Consider the following 20,762-nt stretch of genomic DNA (forward strand, 5'->3'; position numbering starts at 1 on the left):
TCCGCGTGCCAGCACACAACCGAGTTCCCTTAGAAACGCAAATATTACTGCAGCAACAATTTATCAGAAGCAATGTTGTCCCAGATGCATTTGGACCGTGCGTTCGGGCAGTGGGCAACCTCTAGGTCCTCTCCAGGAACCACATGTAAGAGTCTAATACTCGCTTTTTCTCTTCAGCTGCTTGATGGCAGTTCTACAGAAAGCTGTTAGGCAGATGTCTCTACGACCTCTGTCCAAAACGCTGGTCTCCTGTATGTTATTCATGGCAGTTAAATCCACTCTCGTTAGAGGAGAGAGGAAATGTATTGGCCTTAAATTTTACTAAGCGTCTGCCATGGTAAATAAAGACTGTGCTAATCTGGATAAAATGCAAAAAGGCATCCGACATATTTAATGATATAACTTAGATCGCTAGCTCCAAAAACTTTTTGGACACAATGTTTGATGTCATTGAATTAGATTGCATAAACTTTTATGTACGCAAGTGGATTTAATGTAAAGAAAAAAGCAAGCAAAACTCAAAAAGTATATTGTTAATGATATATAATGTATTGTTAAAAGAACTACACCTATGATCTGGATGTTTTTGTTAACCTAAAAAGAACTGACTTTATAAATCCAAAATCACCAAATCCCCTAATAACTAAAAGTCATTGAGCAAAAATGAAGAAGAAAAGTCAGTAAAGGCATTTTTGCAGATTTGAACACATATGAAACTTGACTTGCTATTTTGTTTATGTGATTCCTAAAGTAAAAAACAAAATATCATACAATATTTATTCAAATTAATTTCTCTACTGTATGCCAAGTCTGTCAAATGTTTGTAATTGAGACTGCTTTAGTTATCTAGTTTTTTTGTAGCATCCAATAATATAAAATCTTATAATGTACTAATGTAATATAATTGATTATTTATACTATGCTTTTTTATTCATATAAATATTTTAGACTTATAGATTGTATTATATAAATATTAATATAATTATAAGTATACGTTTATACTCACCTGCGCTGCATCATTACAGTCGTACAATGATAAGACATTCAGCAGGAGAAAAACTGTGTATGATAACTTCATCCTTCTGTTTCAGAGTCTCTGTAAAAGCGCTGAATTTTCGTCTTGTGCCGGTTGGTTTTAATCCTCAAGTGTGTTTACGGTTCCAAGCTGTGCAGTCTAATGGTCGTTGAAACAAGCCCGAGAGGAAATGTTTGATAAACTGTTGCAGAAGTTAGTAAAGATGCTCCTGTTCTCCTCCGCAAGACGCCGCTGAGCGCCTGTGGAGTTGTGATGTCCGATGCGCGATTCTTTTGGAATGATTCTTTTAAATGATTCGATCGAACCGATTCGCTAAGCGTAGATTCTTCTGTGAGCGCAGCATTAGTTACTCCATCACTCTGTAATACTGTGTAGATCTACATACGTACAAGTATGAGACATAAAACATATGGCTTACAATTTAAGACATTTGTCTTCTAAATCCTCTAAAGAAGTGTTTTAAAAGTTATTAAAGTTGGGAGGAAGATCTAACCACAGTACACAATGTCAAATTTTTGTGGTTTGCTGCCACCAGGTGTTTAGGTTGGGTCTTGCACAGTAAACAGTAGTTATAAGTGGTTCTATCTTAACTACACCTATGTGTAATAAAAGCAAAGAGACATAGCATAACATTAATGATATAAGCCTATTTTAGCAAAATGAGTGATAGCTGCATATATACAATTTGTTTTTGTTTTGTTTTTGCACGTTCTCCCTCTTTTTTTCCTCTTTTTTCTTTTTCACTGCAAATGAAACAAAAAGTGTCAATTCCTCAATTAAATTTAGACATGGTCACGCTGTTTCATATTTCTTTTTACAGCGTTTTTACAGCATTGCGCATTATAACCAATGACACACACGAGCCTGTTGAACTTATAAATACAGTAGCCAATCAAAGACTAATTTAGATTGGATATATACGTCTGCGGCCACTGGGCATGCACATATCAATATTGTGTAATTTTTGTCATGCTGAACTACAGTAATTACTGTTTTTGCATTATTGTAACTAATTAGGGTTGGGGTAGATGTAGACATTAATAAAACACAATCTAACAGATAGGCAATTTAATTTACTATTACTTAAGAGACATGCCAGTGAAAAACAAGAAAGAGTTGATTTGTGAGGAGTGCATTCACTTTTATTTTCTAAAAGCAAAATAAAAATGAACACTCCAAAATTGCAATAAATAAATAAATTAAATTAAAATTCAAAAAGGTCTTTTTTTCAAAAAGTCAAAGCCTTTCTTTCACTGGATGTCCTGGTTTTGACTTCATTAGCCTTGTTGACAAGTTTGTGTGAGCAAGGGCAAAACGCACAAGATATAGTACTTTCAGTGCCCTGTACTTGGCGATATCGCTTAAATAAACTACAGAAACAAACTGCTGCAGAAAAGACTAGGTGCCATGAAAATGTAATGTTTAATTGCAGCACTCATTACAAATGTAGTGGAGTAAAGAGAACAAATGCTTATTCAAAAACTGTAGTGATGTAGAGAGTAAAAGTTGCTACAATCTTTGATACTCAGTAAAACATAGTATCCAAAAAGATATTCAAGTACAGTAACTAATTACATTTACACAAATACATTACACCTCTGTTTAAGATGGCTCAGAAATGCATTTTAGTCTGGGACTAGGCTTTAAGCCTTGTCTGTTAAACCAGAGATAAAAATTGCAAACACAGATTTACGGAATAAAATTTAAAACTGAAGATTAAATAAAATAATTTAAGGAGACTGTAATGGATTATACCTAAATAAATGAATTCTATACTGTACTCATCTATATAAGCCATAAAGTTCCGTTTTTCAAAGCACAATTATAATTGAGAACGCCGTTTTCTTTTTAAAATCAGCACAGATGCCATGATGCCCAACAGGATGCCAGGAAGTACCAAATAAGCCCAGTGGAAATGTGATGTGGATACTGAAAATTCAGGCCCTTGAGAAAGAGCAGACAATTTTATTACTGCTTTTATCACTGTGCTTTTTGAACACATTTTATATTTTGTAATTTTCCAAAAAAGTAAACAAACTTACTCCACTTTGTAATTTTAGGTTCAGCCATACTGCTGTGTCTCACTTCACATATGTACTCATCTCCATAATGTGGAGTGATATCCATATACTTGTACACTCTGAAGGTCCAGTCTTCCCCATACATTAAGTCAGAGGTCTCTGCTTTTATAGTGGACTTTTGGCCATTTAGATAAAAGTTTATTTCAATCTCACCAGGGTAAAACCCAGTGGCATAACAGTAAAGGATGTTTACTTCTCCTTGTTTTGCAGGAAATTCAGTATACACATTGACCGAAGGGCGTACTGCGTGGAAAAAAAAGAAAGAATCCAAATTAGAAAACTTGAATCATTATTAAAGGAGTAGTTTGAAAAAAAAAAATCTATTTGAAAATTCTTTTTTTTTTTTTTTTTTACATTTGTGAAGATATATATGAAAATTCAGTTCCAAGTTTTTTGAGATTAATCAACTGATTCATTAAAAAAATCCAATTGAAAGTCCCCATTCATTGGAACAGCATGGAAAATGCTGACCAGATAATTTCTTGAACAGTTCCTATAAAGATGTTCGTATGTTTATGTAATGAAAGGTTTAGAATGAAATACATAATGAGATTACCCAAAAGTGATTTCGATGAATTTGTTTTTTGTTTGAGTTTTTCCAGGTAATCAGTTTGTCGAATAAATCCTGCTGCCACCTCATTCATGCAGAATGATTGATCGCTGTCTTCTAAAACTGAGAAGCCAGCGCTTGCACTGGGACGCAAGACAAACGTTTTATTTGCCTGATCAAAGTATGCAAATGTGGCTTCATTCACCAAAACAACCACTGACTGGTCTATTGAACCATTCTTCATCACCCGTGTGTAGGCCAGGACATTTACTGTCTGGTAGTCTAAAAAAAAAAACATAACTTATTTATTAATAATAAGCACCACAATGTTTTCAGATTAATAAATGCAATGAATTTACTCATGCTAAGATTCTTATCTTCCCGTATTCTAAATGATACATTACTTCCTGTTGAAGAATACAAAACAATATTATAACTTCACCTGTCCACATGGAGATCTGAGGAGAAAGCAGAAATATTATTATGAATGTCTGAATGATCATGATTGCAATTCACGCAGTTTGGTTTACAGAAAGTAACCAAAAGCCAATGTCTTCCTGTTAAAACCAAACATAAAATACCAGTCACATGACAGTCACATGTTTTGACCAGTTTTTCTTTTTATACTTTCACTTTTGATATGCCGTGGTTTCCATTTACAAGCTTAAATTCTTTTTTTTTCTAAGAATTGTAGTCAGTTCATTAAAGATGAAACCCATATAAAGTTTTCGCAAATACAAAACTGGTAGTCGCAAAATAACTGAATTGCACCATTACAGCACAGGATTGACAATATTGACAGGATTATAAAAGAGCTACTTTCACTTTTGAAATTCAGCTTGTAGTGTTGTGAACAAAACAAAATGCAAGTTTTTCTCCTCGTCATGGCTTTCTTTACTACCATCTTTGCAGCAGGTAGGACGTATCGTCCAATATATATATATTTTTATATCTAAAGTAATATTGTATGGGAGAATATGACAAAAAACAAAGTAGTCTGTGTGCAAGCCTGGATCATATCCAAAAACCAAACTCAAAACATCAGTCCAGATATGCTTGTTTATTAATTTTAGACTGTGAACTTTATAAGGCAAAGAAAAAAAATCCAAATAGGTTCTGTGCATATTTTAACATAATTACTTGCATGTGATTTATAGTTAGTAGTAATAATATTGCAATTGGTTTATTTTAGAAGAACATGCATACCAGCAGTTCATCGGCTGTGCATTCAACAATGAAGGGCAAGTAAGCCGTTTCTGGCGCTATGGGTATGATGGCAGAGACATCATGTATGTGGACTTGGCGAAGGAAGCTGTGGTTGCTACTAGTGAACCTGGTCAGCTTTTAGCAGAAGAGAGAAAGAGCAAAGAATACATTAAGAGAAAAGAGGCACGACTAGCAAAGGTGTGTTCTGCGGTGAAAACAGTCTTCCTAAGGTCCAACAACTCCCTCTCCACAGCAGGTAAATCTGCAGTATATGTCTGTCACTGTAAATTTTAATGTATACTATTCATGCGTAAATATATATACAGCACATATATATTCTCTGTGTATTCAGTTGGTTTCACACTGCAAATGTGATAAACAATTGCTTCCTTTTCAAATGTAGCAAAACCTGCAGTATATGTGTCTTCTGGAGGAGAAAAGAATCAGGAATATCTTAAATGTGTTGTGCATGGCTTCTATCCAAATGTCATTAAAGTACGCTGGACCAAAAAAGGAAGGCCAATCTATTTTGGTGTATCAACTACTGGAATACTCCCTCACAAAGATGGCACATTCCAGATGACCTCCTATCTGAGCCTTAGTAATGTGAGCACCCACGATGTTACTTGTGAGATTGAACACTTAAGCATTGATGGGAAATTGAAGATAGACTATGGTAAGTCACTCACAAGGGTATAAATAATTTATATGAGCAAAATGATAATTTATTTAAGAACTGACTTGCTCTCTCTTTGTTTCAGGGGACGAATCTTTGTTTCTGTCAAAAATCACAGAGCATGTACTTAAAGCAGTGGCTGCCTTTCTTCTTGGATTTGTATTACCAGTGTGCCTAACTTTACTATTTATATGCATAAGGCAAAAAACAAGGAAAGCCCCCGAGAATGAGATAACAGACACAAGTGATGAATCAGAAGCATCTTTATCTTTGAATTTAATGAATATCTCTCAGGAAACATAAAATATTTAAGGCGAGTGTGACTCAGAACATATATGTGACCCTCGACCACAAAACCAGTCATAAGTCGCATGGGTATATTTGTTGCAATAACCAAAAAATACATTGTATGGGTCAAAACTATCGATTTTTTTTTTATGGCAAAAATCATTAGGATATTAAGTAACAATCATGTTCCATGAATATATTTTGTACATTTCCTACCATAAATATATAAAAACTTAATTTTTGATTAAGGCTACAATATGCATGCACATAATTTATGTATCTTTATAGGCAATAAAAGTCTATGCAAAATATTTTACCTCTTCTTTACCTCTCTCACCAAGGCTCTTCTCCCCCGATTGCTCAGTTTGGCCGGACGGCCAGCTCTAGGAAGGGTTCTGGTCGTCCCAAATGTGTTCCATTTAAGGATTATGGGGGCCACTGTGCTCTTAGGAACCTTAAGTGCAGCAGAATTTTTTTTGTAACCTTGGCCAGATCTGTGCCTTGCCACAATTCTGTCTCTGAGCTCTTCAGGCAGTTCCTTCGACCTCATGATTCTTATTTGCTCTGACATGCACTGTAAGCTGTAAGGTCTTATATAGACAGGTGTGTGGCTTTCCTAATCAAGTCCAATCAGTATAATCAAACACTGAGAAAACAGACACAAGTGACGAATCAGAGGCATCTTTATCTTTGAATTTAATGAATATCTCTCAGGAAACATAAAATATTTATGGCGAGTGTGACTCAGAACATATATGTGACCCTCGACCACAAAACCAGTCATAAGTAGCATGGGTATATTTGTAGCAATAACCAAAAATACATCGTATGGGTCAAAATGATCTTTTTTTTTTTTTTTTTTTTTTATGGCAAAAATCATTAGGATATTAAGTAAAGATCATGTTCCATGAAGATATTTTGTAGATTTCCTACCATAAATATATAAAAACATAATTTTTGATTAGTAATATGCATTGCTAAGAACTTCATTTAGACAAATTTAAAGGTGATTTTCTCAATATTTAGATTTTCTTTTTTGCACCCTCAGATTCCAGATTTTCAAATAGTTGTATCTCGGCCAAACATTGTCCTGTCCTAACAAACCATACATCAATGGAAAGCTTATTTGTTGCTTTCAGATGATGTATAAATCTCAATTTAGTAAAACTGACACTTATACTATTATTGTAATTTTGGCCAAACTTTTATTTCATATGTAGAATTGAATCTCAAGTAGGCTACAGTATGCATGCACATAATTTATGTATCTTTACAGGCAATAAAAGTCTATGCAAAAGATTTTACATACTACATTTTACCTTATTTAAAACTATTTAAAAACTTTGTAAATATTTAACATACATATTTTACAGTATTGCCACCCTCACTTGCAATCGTTCATTTACACAAAATAAACAGGTTATTTATGACAGATGCTGTGTATAGTACATTGGTATTACTTTGGGAATCTGTGTTGTTGAGCTGTAAGTTTTTGTATTGTTTAATTTTAATTATACGACATTTAGTGTTTAAATGTGTGTATTTGTTTTCCTGTTATTAAATTTCAAAACACGCACAAGGGTTAAGTACATCCCATTGCTTCAGAAAAAAATATATATATTGGTTAAATAAAAGAAAAGGCAGAACCGTTAATAAAGTAATAAACATAAGAATATAAATAGTGCGTCATCCTAACATGTACGGTGAGCATCGAAATGATGACATTCTCAACAGCCAATAGATTAACAGAAAATTGTTCTGGCGCTTAGGCGCCAGTTCTTTAGCCAATAGCAGAGCGAGTCATTGTAGCTTTACTACGGCGGAAAAGCCAGCGATTGGCTCCGCTTACAAACTGGGCGGGACCACTGGCTTCTGCAAGATCCTCGCAGCCATTTTCACGAAAATGTTGCGGGCGCCATGTCTGTGGAAGATCCCGAAAAAGCCTTCGAATATAAACACAATACTCTGCGTCTGCAGGCTCGCACCAGGGCATCTGTGAAACCGCCGGGGACATAAACAAAGCTGAGGGTATCAAAGCTGTGTTGAGACAGCGTTAAACATGAGAGCGGATGTAATGTCTGTTAAGCGTCTCATGTGTTGTTGAGACGCGTAAACCGTGAGTTTTTCTCCAGACTGTCAGTATATCAAAACCTTCAGCCAACGAGTGACTGATGCTCCTCACTCTGGTTGCGGAGAAGGGCCAGTTCCGTTTCCAACCATCATGGCTTTTGTGAGCCTCTTCTCCAGTCCCCCAAGCCCCGTACTTGACAAAAACATGACAGACTGTGAGCTGACAGGGGAAGAAAGGTCGAGTAAACATGTTCTTATCTGCAAATGCTTCACTGTGCAGGTTCATGTGTGCGTCTATCGAGTGAATGTGAATCTTTTGACACCTATCTTGTTTTTTTTTTCAACGTCAAGTACGTTAGGCTTCGTTTTCGTTTTTTTTGGACAGGCCTTTTCCCCCAGTTCACTAAGTAGTGGTCATATTTTCCTGCATGCACTTTCATTTTAATCTCTGTTGCAGAGGAAAGCAAGTGACACTGCTCATCTTTGTCAATTTCCATCGCTTCGCAGCGCTCTTATTCAGCTCATTTTGAAGGACATTTGGTTTTTTTTGTAGAAGGCTGTAGCTGGTTATTATTACAGTGATGTTAATAAGTCGTTTCAAGGCTGTTGAATATGTAAATAGTCACGGCGAGTACGGTGCCCCGCCCACTCACGTTCCATCGGAACGCCCCGCCCACCTGGGAAAGGAAAATATGTCTGGTAGGGATTCATGACAGGACTGTTGAGGCATTGTAAGCCATTTGTTGAGCTGTTTTAATTATCAGCCACTGAGGCTTTGGAGTTGGCTGAGTCTGTCTTAAGTTTATCTGCCCACTTGACCCTATTTAATTTTCTTTCATGCATTTTTGTGCACGGTTCATCATCACAGTGTTTATAACATCACATTGAGTTTTGTCCATTTATATCAAATGTCACTGTCAGGAATAATGTCATTGAAATGTCTCATAACCTCATAGCCTAGGTAGCAGATAACAGAATTTCTGGCCCCTGCTTTTAAATATCTAGGGCATTTTTGGAGGATCTTTATGACCTGATTCTTGAATAATTTCTGACCCCGATTCAGATGCATTTATATATCCTATTAATTTAAGTTGCACTTAAGTTGCCAAAAGTGCTGTATAAACATAGCATGCATTATTGAATAAAGAGATTGCTGGCTTGGCCTTGACAGATGGAAAAAAAAAAAAAAAAAAAATCCCATTGCAACTCCAACCCATGCTAGTTTCAGATGACTTTTTATAGCAATGTAACACCTTGTATCTGTGTGTGCATTTTCTAAATTTACCCATGAGTTCATTGGTCATGCAGTGTGGTTAAAATATTGTAATAACTATTGAGTTTTCTTCCATTTCTCTTTGTTTTTGGCCTCAAAGTCCAACACAGACGACACCAAGTTAGTCATCAAACCAGTAATCTCACTTACATAGTCACTACATCATCCCATTTACAAACATTTACTATGTATTAACAATCATTTTATGTTTTTTTTTTAACACACCAAAGTCCCATAGTGCCATTTTTTTGCGTGCTTCATGTACATAAAAGCCATTTAGCAGTGTGAAAATCCCAGAGATCTTGGTTTCCTTCTGTAGTGTCGTGGCCTACTTTGGCAGAAACGGAGAGACCTTCAGACTCTCAGTGTTTTTGTGTCCTTGTTCTCACTCCAAATTTTTACGGTTGGAAAACTGTTGGGAATTTGACACCTGGCAAAACAAACATTCACGTCCGTATTGGTTTTAATCCAATAAAAGTTTGCTGCATTGGACATTCAAGAGGAAAGTTTGTGCTGCATGATTATGTGACTCTGGAATTACCCGAAAGCTTTTAGGTTTTCATTTATTCCAACTTAAACATATCCAAAAAGACAACTTAATGTTTAAAAAATTATATTATGGAAAAAAAGCAATTTGCGGTTCATATCCAGCCTGTGGTCTTCTGAACAGAATAGACATGTCTTCTTTTTAGTTACTTTTATTATGTTTTTGTAGAGAAGTTTTAATTTACAGCTATAATGTTATATTTACTGAAGGCCTATGCTAAACTCACTGCCACAGTGGTGTTGTGGGTGTTTGCCAATGCATTGCTATACAGTTTGTAGGATGTTCTTTGTGTTTGCTAGAGGATTGTGGGTGGCTGCTTTCTGGCTCAAGTCGTTAAAACTTCATATTCACTGCTATTTCACTGATTTGATAGCACTCATTGTTTTTGTTAATGAAATCCTCAAACGTGTTTGATCTTATAGGGAGGATGGTGAATTGGAGGATGGAGAAATAGATGATGAAGGCATAGGCATAGAAGAAGTGAAGGATATAAAGGAAGAGTCTGAAGAGGTCGAGAAAGAAAAAGAAAAGGGAAAAGACAGAGAAAAAGAAGACAAGTCACACCGGCATTCCCGGAAGAGACACAGGAAAATTAAAGAAAAGCGACGGTCGAAGAGAAGGAGGCGAGACAGACAAAAGGTACGTTCTATCGTTGTATCTTGTTGTGCATCTGTTACTATTTTTTTTACCATTTCTCTTACCTTTTTTGCAATACAGCATCACTCTCCATCCAGCGGTTCTAGCTCAGACAGCTATGATTCAGAGCACGAGCGTCAAGACAGACCTAAAAGCAAGAAGAGCAAAGGAACATATCGTGACCACGATGGCGAATTGGCACAGGTGCGTTCAGGGTCAGGTACTGGATTTAAAATTTCTTTGTTAGCTGCATTCATTTAATTTTCCTTTCTATCCACATCTTCAGCGGGAAAATGAACCTGGAAAGCCACCGAGATCAATGCAGCACAAGAACAGCGATTTGGATAAATACAGTGACTACAGTGAAGAAAAGTATGATTATGATGAAGAGGATGATTTCACAGAGGAGCTGTCTAAATACAAGCATGCTAAAGAGTCGTCTGGTCATGGCAAAGCGGGGACTAAAGACCAGGCCAAGAGACCAATCATGAAGGGACAACAAAAACAACAACAGCAGTGTATGTTTGTTTACTTAACCTGGTTACGAAAACCCGTAATCTTAAGTTAAATGTGACCCTGGACCACAAAACCAGTCTTAAGTCGCTGGGGTATATTTGTAGCAATAGCAAAAAATACATTGTATGGGTCAAAATTATTGATTTTTTGGTGCCAAAAATCATTAGGATATTAAGTAAAGATCATGTTTCATGAAGATATTTTGTAAAATTCCTACTGTAAATATATCAAAACTTCTATGCAGTGTTAAGAACTTTGGAGTTTAAAGGTGATTTTCTCAATATTTAAATTTTTTTGCACCCTCAGATTTCAAATAGTTGTATCTTGGCCAAATATTGTTCTATCATAGCAAACCATACATCAATGGAAGCTTATTTATTCAGCTTTCAGATGATGTATAAATCTCAATTTGGAAAAATTGACCCTTATGACTGTTTTGTGGTCCAGGGTCACAAATGTGGTGTATTCCTTGTGTTTATCTCTCATTATTTTATTTTACTTGTTATATAGTTGGTGGACAGCGTGGTAGAGGTCGTGGTGCCATTGGCAAGGGTCGAGGAATGCCGAACAAGAATAAGAAACAGAAGGGCAAGAACTGGGGCCGGGGTCGTGGTCGAGGAGGAGAACAGGGTGGAGATGGGGTGAGATTTTCTCATTTTTGACTGAACCATCACTGGTAAGATCTTATGGCACTCATGTTATTGTCTTCTCCTCCTACAGGATTCTAAAGGACCACCCAGTTTCCAGAAGAAGCGTCCAATCATGAGCCAGGAATTCATTAATCAACATACGGTTGAACACAATGGAAGACACATTTGTAAATATTTTCTTGAGGGTCGATGCATCAAAGTAAGCTTATTCCACTCTTATCACACAGACAGTCAAACCAAAATTTATTCAGACACCTTCAACATTTCTCACATTATCACAGTTTATTCACTATAGTTTAGAAAATGGTAATAAAATATGACAAATTCAGAGGTAACTGTGCCAGAGCAAATTCATCTTGATCATGTCAGATAACTTTGATAGAAAGGTATGTATTAGATTACAATAAACCAAAAATTCAGACAGCTGTTAGTATGACAGTATTTACACAACTATCAATACTTTGACCAATTACCTAGTAGTGCTTAATTTTGTTCAGTCTGTGGTGTAAAAAAATTGCATTAGCAATTAAAGAAGAAACTCTTAAGCAAAACATGGTCAGGTCAAAGTGTCTAAAGAATTTTTGGTCCCAAAGTTTTGTAAATTTTACTGGTAGTCCACTGTATGAAGAATTTTTGGGTATAATTTGGGTTACAGTTTACTTTATTTTGCTATTCTCACTTACATAAATGAACTATAGCATTCTGCACCCACTAGTAAAAAAATAAAAAATAAATAAAAAAAAAATTCAAAAATTATATCTGGTGTCTGAACAATTTTTGGTTTGACTGTATGTACGGTTAAAAGGCATTTCATTTTATCTGTAAAAAATTCATTTGTAAGTGAAACATGATCTTGATGCTTCACAGGGGGACCAGTGCAAGTTTGAACATGATAATGTTGTTCCAGAGAAGAAGAAAGAACTGTGCAAGTTTTACGTCCAAGGATACTGTACCAAAGGAGATATATGTATATACATGCACAATATCCTTTCAAAATATTTAACTTCAATTTTTTACTGATTAACAGTAAGCGAGAATCTTAAAGGAGAAGTTCGCTTACAGAAGAAAATTTTACAGATAATTTACTCACCCTCTTGTCGTCCAATATGTTCATATCTTTCTTTCTTCCTTTTTTGAGGCAAACATTTCAGGATTTCTCTCCATATTGTGGACTTCAATGGTGCTTGTGAGTTTGAACTTCCAAAATGCAGTTAAAATGCAGCTTCAAATGTCTCTAAACGATCCCAGCCGAGGAAGAAGGTTCTTATCTAGCGTAGCGATCGGTTATTTTCTAAAAAAAAAAACTATATAAATTTATATAAATTGTAAGTTTTTCTTTTTAATAACCGATAAGTTATTATAAGACATTACAGTTACAGATAAGACCCTTCTTCCTTGGCTGGAATCGTTTAGAGCCCTTTAAAGCTGCATTTTAACTGCATTTTGGAAGTTCAGACTCGCAGGCACTATAGAAATCCACTATATGGAGAACATTCCTGAAATTCATAATTTCTTGATGACTAAAGAAAGAAAAACATAAACACATTGGATGACAAGAGGGTGAGTAAATGATCTGTAAATTTTTGTTCTGGAAGTGAACTTCTCCTTTAACATGTCTTTAGTTAAAAAAAGAAAAGGTTTTCTGTTGTTTGTTTTTCTTGTTTCTTCTTTTGGACCTTGACCCTAAAGTGTACGTGAGTATCCTTGCAAGTTCTTTCACACTGGAGCAAAGTGTTATCAAGGAGACAACTGCAAATTCTCCCATGAGCCTTTAACTGATGTTACCAAGGAACTTTTGGAGAAGGTATGAACTAAATTGTGAATTAATATTCCGTTTCCATACAAATGCACACATTTTTACAAATGCTTTGACTTGACTTTTAGTTTCCATACAAATGCATAGGTAAAATAGTAACTAGGGATGATGTGCCTTGCTCAGCTAAGCATTCGTAAAAATGTGTTTTTAGTAACTGTCCAGGTCCAGGGTCACAGTTAGAGTTATTTTAGCACTTTATAAGAATTCCAGGTATGGAACTGTAAGTTTTAGCATTGACTCTTGGAACTATTAAATGTCTCATTTAGTACATTGGAAACTCATTTCTGTTGCACATTTTAGATCCTAAATACAGATGAGGAAACTGTCAATGAGGATGAGCTGGAGTTAGAAGATCTCAGAAAACAAGGAATTGCACCACTGCCTAAACCTCCTCCAGGAGTTGGATTGTTACCCACTCCTGGGCCTGGAAGTCCACCGGATGGAGGCAAGAAGATCCCCTCTCTGTTTGAGATTAAAGTTCAGCCTACTGTGGACTTGGCACAGAAGATTGCTCTGAGGTACTGTTGGCGTTTATTGACTTAATCCTCTTAGCACTGACTGTTTACATCAAGAATATTTGCCCAAGTTTGGTCTGTTCACATTTCATGTAATAGCTTTAGCATTATCGTTTAGCTTATCCTTATACCCCATGCACAAGTTGGCAATATCAATAAGTATATTTTCATTCTACAAGTCCACAAGTCATTCTACCTTCAAAAAGGTCATTATTTCTGACTTTTTACCAAACTAAGGTAAAAGTCAGAAATACCAGTTACAACCATTTTTTTATTATAGGAAAGTTTAGAAAGATGTTTGTTTTACCCATATAGTCCAGGTGAGTGTTAGTTAAATGTTTCATCTTTGTTTTCATTGCAGGCCCAATTTCTACAACAGTACGTCTCCCCCTGCTGGACAGTTTCAAGGCGGTCCACAGTTTGGCAGTAGCCCTGAGGATATGCAGGCTGGTAATATGATGTCTTCTCCGCCCAATCCTTCCCATTCCCCTCATCCAGGCTCCATAGGGAGCCCTCCCCTACCATTCACAGGTCCAGGAATGCCCCAAAGCCCACCAGGCCAACCTCCACCCCAGGGCTTTGGCCAGTGCTCTCCAATGCCACCTCCAGGTCAGCCGCCTGCTTTCCATGGAAACATGCAGCACATGAACCGTCCTCCACCAAATCAACAGGGGGCTCCATTTCAACCTGTGCCTGACATGCAAATGAACATGCCTTTCCAAAACATGGGCCAGATGCCCTCGGAGTTCTTCAAGAATTTGTTCAGCAGCCAGTCTCTGGCCCAAGGGGGTATGTCTTCATTTAGCATTGGTAGATAGTCTTAAAGGCTGATATTTATTAAATATTAATCTAATGATGCCCTTTTCTCTGTTGTACCTAAAGATGAGGGACCCATGCAGGACTCCCAGCCACATGGTAATCCTGATTCCAGTGGGATGCAGGACTTACTTCCGGCTGTACAGAAGGCTTTGCTTTTACATCTAAACCAGAACAAGCAAGAGTCTGACTCTCACAGGGATGAAGGACAAGGGTCTGCACCTCCCAACAGAGAGAAAGGTTAGCGTGGGATGTTTAAAATAAACATTTTGAAACAATATTGCTTTAACCCTGAACAATAGAGTGCTGCAGGAGTGAGTCCTGAAATCTGGAAACAAGTGTGTTTTTTGTCGCTCCAAACCTGTAAAATCTTTGTTCATCTTCTGCATACAAATTAAGATTTTTCAAGAAAACCCGAAGCTTTCTGACCCTGCATAGAGAGCAACGCAACTACCACGTTCAAGGCCTAGAAAGGTAGTAAGGACATTGATAAAATAGTCCATGTGACAAGTGATTGAACCATAATTTTATGAAGCTACAAGAATACTTTTAGTGTAAAGAAAACAAAAAAAGAAAAGTATACAACAATTTCTTCCGTGTCAGTCTTCAATACATATGTATTCTCATAGCTTTGTAAAATTACAGTTGTACCACTGATGTCACATGGATTATTTTATTGATGTCCTTACTACCTTTCTGGACCTTGAACATGGTAGTTGTATTGTTGTCTATGCAGGGTCAGAAATACAGGGTTTTAGGGTTATATAGGCTATATATAAACAAAACAATAGTTAACATTTAACAATTAATTTAGTTAACATTCCATCATATTATGTAAAATAAATAACATTTAATGAAATGTATAAAACATCAATTTGTAAATGCACCAGTGTGCAGGGATTTTTTTTTTTACACGCAGAAATTGATTTCGGCGTGCATATGATGTGCACGTGTTTGGTGTGCATATGATATGCAATTTTTGGCGTTTATATGATACGCAGTTTTGGTGTACATATAATACGCACCTACCCCACACTCTTAATACTAACAATTGCGTATCATATGCACACAAAGTCAATTTCTGGTATAAGTAGAACGCCAAATAGAAACAGAAACTTGTGGTATTGATACGCACTTTCATGAGATTGTGTTGACACATCAGATTTTCTCACAGTTGTTCACGTCCAAGACATAAACCGTTTAAGTGAATACTCTTCAAGCCACTTTGGCCACTTTGACATATTTGTGTGCTGTGTGTGTTTGATCGTTTGGATGCACACTTGAAGCCCAAAGTGTATTTTGTTTGTCCGTTTTGGAGCGCGCACACAGTTCAGCCGGGGGAAACAGCGTCTCTAACATGGATTACTGTGATTTCAACATTTTATTAAACATGTCCTGCAATTTATCAACAGTAAAGATTGCAGAGATTGCAAAGATTAACTTGTGTTAATTTGTGAAGATCATCTTGGCTAACAACATGTAAGGATCATAAACTTTTGTTGCTCACAGAGCTTATTTTTTGCAATAATCTAAAAGCGAATGGAAAAATCCTATTTGCTTTTTGTCGATGGAACCAGGGTCATGATAACTTTTATATATGAAGAGTTCAGATGCAAAACTAGCTAAAAGCCATCTCGGTCAAAAATAAGATAATGATACTGAGTGAATGCTCTCAACACATATTATACGTCCATCAAATACTTTTTCTTCAAACTCGCTAAAATACCAGCCTCAGCCCAATCAGAAGTACAGGTACTTACATAGAAACCTATACAACTGAGCCTGATAAAAATGCATTTTTTAAAGAAAGACGTCAGATGGATTTAGCTGGTTTTGCATATGAACTCTTCATATGTGACCCTGGACCACAAAACCAGTCATAAGGGTCAATTTTTTCAAAATTTAGCATTTTATCATCTGAAAGCTTTCCATTGATGTATGGTGTGTTAGGATAGGACAATATTTGGCCGAGATACGACTTTTAAGGAATCTGAGGGTGCAAAAAAATCAAAATATTGAGAAAATCACCTTTAAAGTTGTCCAAATGAAGCTCTTGCTAATGCATATTACTAATCAGAATTTTTTTTAATATATTTACAGTAGGAATTTTACTAAATATCTTCATGAAACATGATGTTTACTTAATTTCCTAATGATTTTTGGCATAAAAGAAAAATCAATAATTTTGACCCATACAGTGTATTTTTGGCTATTGCTACAAATATACCCCAGCGACTTAAGACTGATTTTGTGGTCCAGGGTCCATATGGTCAAATCAATGTTAATATTGGATAGTAATACATTTTTAGCTCTGGTTTGATTCTATATAAATGTTTATAATCTAATATAATTTTTGTTTATTAGATGAAGCCCCTAATTGGTACTCCAGTGATGAAGAAGAGGGTAGTAGCGTAACAGCCATCCTTAATACTCTAAAGAAGCAAAATGACATGCTGAAAAACCAGCCTAGCATGGGACCAGCAGACCCCAGACTCCAAAAGGAGCGAGTTTTACCCAACGACCCTCGAATAAAAGCTGACCCACGTCAGCGTCCCCCAGACCCCAGAAAAGACGCTGGCGATTGTGTCAGTGACCCAAGGCTTGCTAGAGACCCACGCAAGATGAAACCTTTGGACGCATCCAAACCTGACCCTCACCGCCACCCAAACCCTCCCGTTTCCCACAAACCACCTGCTGGAGAGGATGACGACGAATGTGAGAGAGAGCTGAGGGAACGAGCAGCCTTGATCCCATTGGATCCCAGTCCCGGAGCTGCACTGCGAGACCCTCGCTGTCAAATCAAGCAGTTCAGCCACATCCGGGTGGATATTCTCCTCCAGCGTCCGGCCTTTGCGCAGACTGTGGTTTGGGCTCCCGAAGACCTCATTCCTCTGTTGATTCCCAAACAGGAGCCATCCATTAATCTTCCGCTCCCGCCTTTAATCGCAGATGCTCAGCTAAACCGTAGCCTCTCCTCTCCACCAGATCACCCTCCATCAGCAACCCTAACACCTCCTGATCCACGTCTGGCAGCCGCACGCTTCAAAGAGGGAGTCGTGCGACTTGGCAGTCCTCCCGGTAGGTCTGTAGATGCTCGTCACCACCACTTGGACAAGCCCGTGGACCCACGTACTCACAAGACTCTCGATCCCAGAATTAGCCGGTCCGGCAGCCTGGACTCAAAGCTACCGGGTATGAGGGAGAGTCCGTCCGGTGGAGGAGCCTCTGATCCGCGGCTACAGCGTGGATCTTCAAACCAACCGGTTGCGGCTAAGCCCGAATCGGAAAAGTTGCCCCCATATGCTCCTCGCCTTGCATCTTCAATGGGTGCGGGTCTTGAGAGCCCTACCACGCTGTTAGGCGGGATTAGTTTATACGATCCCCGCAATCACAGCCTGCTCTCACCGAAACGTGAAAGCGAGGAGCACCCTAAAAAACCAAGTATTCTGAAGTCGTCTGCGAAGCTACCAAGCTCTCCACCACATGCCTCGCCGTCACAGGGCACAGGAGTGGAAAAAGACGAAAAAAGCCCACTTGATGACTCTGAGAGCAACACAAGTGGCTGCCCGTCAAATCCTCCTGTGCCTACCGTAATGCCAGCGTCTCCTTGCTCGCCAATTCGGGCGGCAGCTCCCGCTGTGCACAACTTGCCCATCCAGGCGCTAGCAGGACTGATACGGCCTGCTTACACTGACCCACGGCAGAACAAACCCGTGGGCCCTGCTGCTGGGACTCCGCAAGAGGATGAGGAGGACAAAGACAGTAAGAAGAAAGACAGGCCCTTGAGGGATGTCTTTAAAACATTTGACCCAACGGCCTCTCCATTCTGTCAGTAAACACACTTATACTGAATATAGCTCATGCATTTACTGTATTCTGTACATCTGTTCTTTGTATTCACCCTGCATGTATATGAAGCTTTTCTATTTATTTATATTTGTTTGTACATATATTCTCCACTGCTGCATCATGATCTAACCAGATATATTTTTATTTTGGCCTCTTGTGCATTCATAGATTCTCATTGGATAGGCAAGGACTTTATTTGCTCGAGAAGCATTTTAAGTACATTTGTTTCTGGTATATGGAGACTTTGGTAAGCAGAGTCTGCTAAACAGGTGAGTGTATGTAATATCAGTGACGCGCTTAAACGGTTATAAGGGACGTGTGGCTTAAACTATTCATATTTGTAGTGCTGTGTAATGCATAAAGCTATAGAACAAATATTAATTTTTGCTATTCCCACAGTATTTATCACTTAAAAAGTATATATAAACACTGTAATATAGCAGCACTTCTATGTCTAGTGTGCATTTCATCAAAGCATTTGTGATTTTGGTGATGAAAAGGTTCGTATGAGATTTCTTTCAGAAAATCTCTGTTGTAAATGGTTTTCTTTTTAACACTTTTTTTCATCTTTTTTTATGGTCATTGTTTTTTTTGTTTGTTTTTTTTTGCGTAGATAATTATATTTTATTTGTATATGTTTTTCCACAGAAAATGCTGAACTGCTTTTGTGTTATTTTACCAGTCTGACTGAAATGATAGTAAGGGAATTTAAATACCACAGTCACTTGCCTCTTTTTTTTAATTCAATGTCTAAAATAAAATAAAAAGGAATTCAGTGATTCTGATATTAGTGTTTTTAAGTGGGTGTCACTTTTGTGTTGTGAAGCCCATCACAATAGCAGCCGGCTGAACAACTTTAGTCATCGTTTTAGCATTTAGGCTAATGCGGTTTACTATACACTCACCTTTGAGGATCAGATCTTCAGAAATACACTACCAGTCAAAAGTTTTTGAACAGTAGGATTTTTAATGTTTTTTGTTTGTTTTTGTTTTTTTGTTTTTTTGTAAAAATTCTCTTTTGCTCACCAAGCCTGCATTTATTTGATCCAAAATACAGTAATAGTGTGAAATAATACTGTTTTCTATTTGAATATATTTTAAAATGTTTTAAATTGATAGATGCTTTAAATTGATCAAAAGTAATGATAAAGACATTTATAATGTTATAAAAAATAAATGCTGTCCTTCTGAACTTTCTATTCATCAAAGAAGCTGTTTTCAACATAATAATAATAATAATAATGTTTTTTTGAGCAGCAAATCAGAATATTAAAATGATTTCTAAACGATCATGTGACTGGAGTATTGATGCTAAATATTAAGCTTTGAAATCACAGGAATAAATTACATTTAAAAAAATATTAAAATATAATTAAAAATTTAAAATATAATAAAAAAAATGCAGGCTTGGTGAGCAGAAGAGACTCAAAAAAAAAAAGCATTAAGAATTTTACTGTTCAAAAACTTTTCACTAATAGTGTATTTAGACAGATATTTTGTATATCACATCATCAGTGTCCAAGTAAAAATTTCACACCTGATCTCATTTACAATCATATTTCTAAAACGCATTTTTACCATAGCTTTTCAAATTCATGTTGAAATATATATACATTGCATATATAATTTAGACATAAAAAAAGCAATGTGAAGAAAAAGGACCAGTACAAAAAAAAGAACATACATTCCTAATGTAAATCATCATTCTCAAAATTATTCCTTTTTTAAAATAATTCCTTTGTAAATGTCTGCAGCTGTTAAATGTATACATTCAGTTTGATTTACGTTAGAAATATAGTAATAATAATAGTATTTGTGTCTTTTCTACATATTGCTAAATTGTTTTAACTAAAAAAAGTTTTTTTTGGGGGGGTCAATACATTTCAACAAATATATGTATTAGAAGAATTATGTTTTTTAGTTATGTAAGTATTACAGTACATAAATGAGATCAGGTGTGCAATTTCTACCTAGACACTGATAATGAAATAAAATGATATCGAAAATGTTTTATCTTTGCACTATTCACATTTTGGGTACTTTTTAATGTTTTATTTTAATGGCTTCAGCATAAATATTTGTAAAGATTTTTTGCTTAAAGCACATTGTGTGCATAATGCCTTTTTTGTTTGGTGTGTAAAGCTCAAAAAAAAAAGAAGATAAATCAGTGTGATATACTACAGTATTTGGCGTGGCTGTTGACTTTTTCACCATACAATAACAACAGAATATATATA

At 36.6% G+C, this 20,762-nt stretch overlaps 4 protein-coding genes across 5 annotated transcripts in view; 2 read left to right on the top strand and 2 right to left on the bottom strand.

Annotated features, from left to right (window-relative positions):
• Positions 1 to 1,507, bottom strand: part of LOC127175684 (fibulin-7) — a 29,220-nt gene extending 27,713 nt beyond the window's left edge. Inside the window, exon 1 of the mRNA XM_051126914.1 lies at positions 1,007 to 1,507. Within this exon, the coding sequence (XP_050982871.1) occupies positions 1,007 to 1,078 (72 nt within the window). The 5' untranslated portion in view covers positions 1,079 to 1,507. The remainder of the gene's footprint in view (positions 1 to 1,006) is intronic.
• A 940-nt stretch (positions 1,508 to 2,447) lies between these two features.
• On the bottom strand, positions 2,448 to 4,246 carry zmp:0000001138 (uncharacterized protein LOC100002901 homolog). Its single transcript, XM_051126410.1, has 4 exons — positions 4,110 to 4,246; positions 3,674 to 3,949; positions 3,079 to 3,360; positions 2,448 to 2,980 (listed from the first exon to the last, which is right to left on the bottom strand). Exons 1-4 carry the CDS (start codon positions 4,168 to 4,170, stop codon positions 2,859 to 2,861), a joined length of 741 nt encoding a protein of 246 aa, XP_050982367.1. The 5' UTR covers positions 4,171 to 4,246; the 3' UTR covers positions 2,448 to 2,858.
• Positions 4,247 to 4,286: 40 nt separating this feature from the next.
• zmp:0000001006 (uncharacterized protein LOC100002840 homolog) lies at positions 4,287 to 6,148 on the top strand. 2 transcript variants are annotated; one of them, XM_051125295.1, is made up of 4 exons: positions 4,287 to 4,582; positions 4,860 to 5,129; positions 5,277 to 5,549; positions 5,635 to 6,148. In XM_051125295.1, exons 1-4 carry the CDS (start codon positions 4,531 to 4,533, stop codon positions 5,850 to 5,852), a joined length of 813 nt encoding a protein of 270 aa, XP_050981252.1. In that variant the 5' UTR covers positions 4,287 to 4,530; the 3' UTR covers positions 5,853 to 6,148. The 2 variants fall into 2 exon arrangements, with proteins under 2 accessions (XP_050981252.1, XP_050981253.1); XM_051125296.1 differs by having other exon boundaries at positions 4,863 to 5,129.
• Positions 6,149 to 7,703: 1,555 nt separating this feature from the next.
• Positions 7,704 to 20,710, top strand: LOC127175312 (zinc finger CCCH domain-containing protein 6). The gene is made up of 12 exons (XM_051126305.1): positions 7,704 to 8,144; positions 10,150 to 10,366; positions 10,445 to 10,567; positions 10,650 to 10,881; positions 11,390 to 11,520; positions 11,600 to 11,728; positions 12,397 to 12,511; positions 13,224 to 13,333; positions 13,646 to 13,863; positions 14,222 to 14,649; positions 14,743 to 14,916; positions 17,041 to 20,710. Exons 1-12 carry the CDS (start codon positions 8,059 to 8,061, stop codon positions 18,510 to 18,512), a joined length of 3,435 nt encoding a protein of 1,144 aa, XP_050982262.1. The 5' UTR covers positions 7,704 to 8,058; the 3' UTR covers positions 18,513 to 20,710.
• The last annotated feature ends 52 nt before the right edge of the window (positions 20,711 to 20,762 follow it).

The sequence above is a fragment of the Labeo rohita genome, chromosome 13 (assembly GCF_022985175.1).
Source record: "Labeo rohita strain BAU-BD-2019 chromosome 13, IGBB_LRoh.1.0, whole genome shotgun sequence".
Classification (NCBI taxonomy): Eukaryota; Metazoa; Chordata; class Actinopteri; order Cypriniformes; family Cyprinidae; genus Labeo; species Labeo rohita.

Bases quoted from the DNA above. Each gene is read 5' to 3' on its own strand.
- LOC127175312 (XM_051126305.1), top strand. From the start codon at position 8,059: ATGGCTTTTGTGAGCCTCTTCTCCAGTCCCCCAAGCCCCGTACTTGAC. The intron at 10,882-11,389 runs GTATGTTTGTTT...CTTGTTATATAG, and splicing joins ACAAAAACAACAACAGCAGT to TTGGTGGACAGCGTGGTAGA. The intron at 12,512-13,223 runs ATATCCTTTCAA...CCTAAAGTGTAC, and splicing joins TATATGTATATACATGCACA to GTGAGTATCCTTGCAAGTTC.
- zmp:0000001138 (XM_051126410.1), bottom strand. From the start codon at position 4,170: ATGATCATTCAGACATTCATAATAATATTTCTGCTTTCTCCTCAGATC. The intron at 3,950-4,109 runs GTGAAGTTATAA...TTTTTTTTTTAG, and splicing joins TCAGATCTCCATGTGGACAG to ACTACCAGACAGTAAATGTC. The intron at 3,361-3,673 runs GTAATCTCATTA...TTTTCCACGCAG, and splicing joins TTCATCGAAATCACTTTTGG to TACGCCCTTCGGTCAATGTG.
- zmp:0000001006 (XM_051125295.1), top strand. From the start codon at position 4,531: ATGCAAGTTTTTCTCCTCGTCATGGCTTTCTTTACTACCATCTTTGCA. The intron at 4,583-4,859 runs GTAGGACGTATC...GGTTTATTTTAG, and splicing joins TACTACCATCTTTGCAGCAG to AAGAACATGCATACCAGCAG. The intron at 5,130-5,276 runs GTAAATCTGCAG...TTTCAAATGTAG, and splicing joins CAACTCCCTCTCCACAGCAG to CAAAACCTGCAGTATATGTG.